Raw genomic sequence first — 2500 nt, 5'->3', positions numbered from 1 at the left:
GAAGGGAGGGGAGGGAAAAGGGAGGTGAAGGGTGGGAAGGGAAGGCGAGGGGAAGGGAGAAAATAGAAGATGAGAGAGGGGAAAGGTGGAGGAAGGAGGAGTGAGGGAGGAGGAGGAGAAATATTGAGGGAGAAGAACGGAGAGGACCTGTATTTTATAATTAAAAAGGAAGATTTAATTTGATCCAAGAATGCAGGCAGATATGGACGAAAAGGGGAAAGGGAAAAATGAGAGGGGAAGGGGGAGGAAGGAAGAGAAAGGAGTAGTAAAGGAAAGGAGAAGGAGAGGAGGAAAAGGAATGAGCGGACACTTAAGAGAATAGAGGAGTAGGAAGAGAGAGGACAGAGTAGAAAAGGAATGGAAAGATAAAACGAAGGCGAGAGAAAAGGGGAAGAGAGGGAGAAGAATTGAGAAGGAGAGGAGAGAAGGAATTAAAAGAGATGGGATGAGAAAGGAAAGGGGCAAAGAAGAAAAGGGTGAAAGAACACGGAGAGAAGAAAATCACAAAAAGAACGAAAGAGAGAGAGGAAAAAAAAAAAAAAAAAAATATCGAGTAGCTAAATTTACAAGACGAAAGAAAATTAAGAATAATATGAAGAAGGGAAAAAAAAAATATCGAGAAGGCAACACGGATTTATGGAATGCGTTGAAGCTGCATAAATCCAAGGTGTTGTTGCAGCTCCAGAATGCAACGTGGAAATAACATGCACGGCCGTGGCAGCAATATGATGATAATGATTGTGAAAGACGAAGAAGAGAGGAACGAGATAATGAGAATTTGAAAATAATAATAATTGCAAAGATGATTGTAACAACAATGATGATAATGGTTGTGGAAGGAGAAGAAAACGATAAAAATAGAACTGATAATGAGAAACACATGCACGGGCATCAGAATAAAAGGAAGGTAAAAATAAAGCGTCATATGCTTGCACACGAACACTGATCGAAAGAAAATTGTGTGAGAGGCCGACGATGAACTCTCTCTCCCTCTCTCTCTCTCTCTCTCTCTCTCTCTCTCTCTCTCTCTCTCTCTCCTCTCTATCTCTGTCTTTCAAGTAATAAATTTATCAAATCAAATCTCTTTCACTCACCCCCCCCCCCCCATCTCTCTCTCTCGTTCTCTCTCTTTCACTCACTCCCATCGTCTCCCCCCCCCCTCTCTCTCTCCTCCACTCACTCCCCCCCTCTCTCTCTCTTTCACTCATCCCCCCCTCTCTCTCTCTCTCTTCCATCGCCTCCCCTTTCTCTCTCTCTCTCTCTCTCTCTCTCTCTCTCTCTCTCTCTCTCTCTCTCTCACTCCCCACTCCCTCTCTCTCTTGCCTTTTATCTCTTTCATCCATCGCCTCCCCCCTCTCTCTCTACTTCTCTTCGCGTCAATTGAGATTCCGAGAAGAATAAGAATAAGCATAAGATTATAAAGGTCACAGATAAGGTTAAACAAAGACCACAATTCGTATTTTGGTAAAACACAAGTCCGGTGATAAATAAGGAGATAAGAGAGAGAGAGAGGGAGAGAGAGGGAGAGAGAGAGAGAGAGAGAGAGAGAGAGAGAGAGAGAGAGAGAGAGAGAGAGAGAGAGAGAGAGAGAGAGAGTGAGAGAGAGAGAGAGGGGAAATAGAGAGAGAGAGAGAGAGGGAAATAGAGAAAGAGAGAGAGAGAGAGAGAGAGGGAAATAGAGAAAGAGAGAGAGAGAGAGAGAGAGAGAGAGAAAGAGATTGAGGGAAGAGAGAAGAGGGAAGACAGAAGAAAGAAATGAGAGAGAGAGAGAGAGCGATAGATGAGAGAAGAAAGAAATGAGAGAGAGAGAGAGAGAGAGATGAGAGAAGAGAGAGGAGAAAGGAGAGAAGAGAGAAGAGAGAGGGAGATAGAGACAGACATAGACAGAGAAAGATATTGATATATTGAGAGAATGAGAGAAATCAATGCTTGACATTCGTCCGTCAGATGTCGAGAGAATCTGAAGAATGTAGCATGCAAATGAGGTGTAGATATCTGAATTCTAATATTGTCTTTGACACTGAAAATTGAAAACATTCTTGGCCCCGCAGACACCGAAATACTTTATTCAACACGAGCGGCCGGAGTGTAGTGCAGCTGTCTCACAAAAATAAAAATCTGTCCTTCACTAGCAGAGCGACCGAACGCCAGGCCACGATTTTGGTCGCGCCGAATGTGGGAGAGAGTCGCACGGCAGTCGCACGGAAGTCGCACGGCAGTCGCACGGAAGTCGCACGGATAGTCTCACGGCAGTCGCACGGAAGTCGCACGGAAGTCTCGCAGCAGTCGCACGACAGTTGCACGGAAAGTCTCACGGTAGTCGCAAGGAGGTCGCACGGAAGTCTCGCGGCAGTCGCACGGAAGTCGCACGGAAGTCTCACGGCAGTCGCACGGCAGTCGCATAGAAGTCTCACGGAAATCGCACGGCAGAAACGTCTAGAATCTGTCTCGATTGTAATACACCGTCTCTTCAGCTACTGGAGAGAAAGAAACTGAGATT

General features: G+C 45.4%; 1 protein-coding gene across 1 annotated transcript in view; it reads right to left on the bottom strand.

Annotated features, from left to right (window-relative positions):
* Window positions 1–2403, bottom strand: part of LOC125034966 (serine/threonine-protein kinase NIM1-like) — a 42473-nt gene extending 40070 nt beyond the window's left edge. The window contains exon 1 of the mRNA XM_047627013.1: window positions 2249–2403. Coding sequence (XP_047482969.1) covers window positions 2249–2403 — 155 coding nt within the window. The remainder of the gene's footprint in view (window positions 1–2248) is intronic.
* Window positions 2404–2500: the final 97 nt, after the last annotated feature.

The sequence above is a fragment of the Penaeus chinensis genome, chromosome 19 (genome assembly GCF_019202785.1).
Source record: "Penaeus chinensis breed Huanghai No. 1 chromosome 19, ASM1920278v2, whole genome shotgun sequence".
Lineage (NCBI taxonomy): Eukaryota > Metazoa > Arthropoda > Malacostraca > Decapoda > Penaeidae > Penaeus > Penaeus chinensis.
Note: the sequence above shows the minus strand (reverse complement) of the source record. Positions and strands in the feature narration are given on the sequence as shown.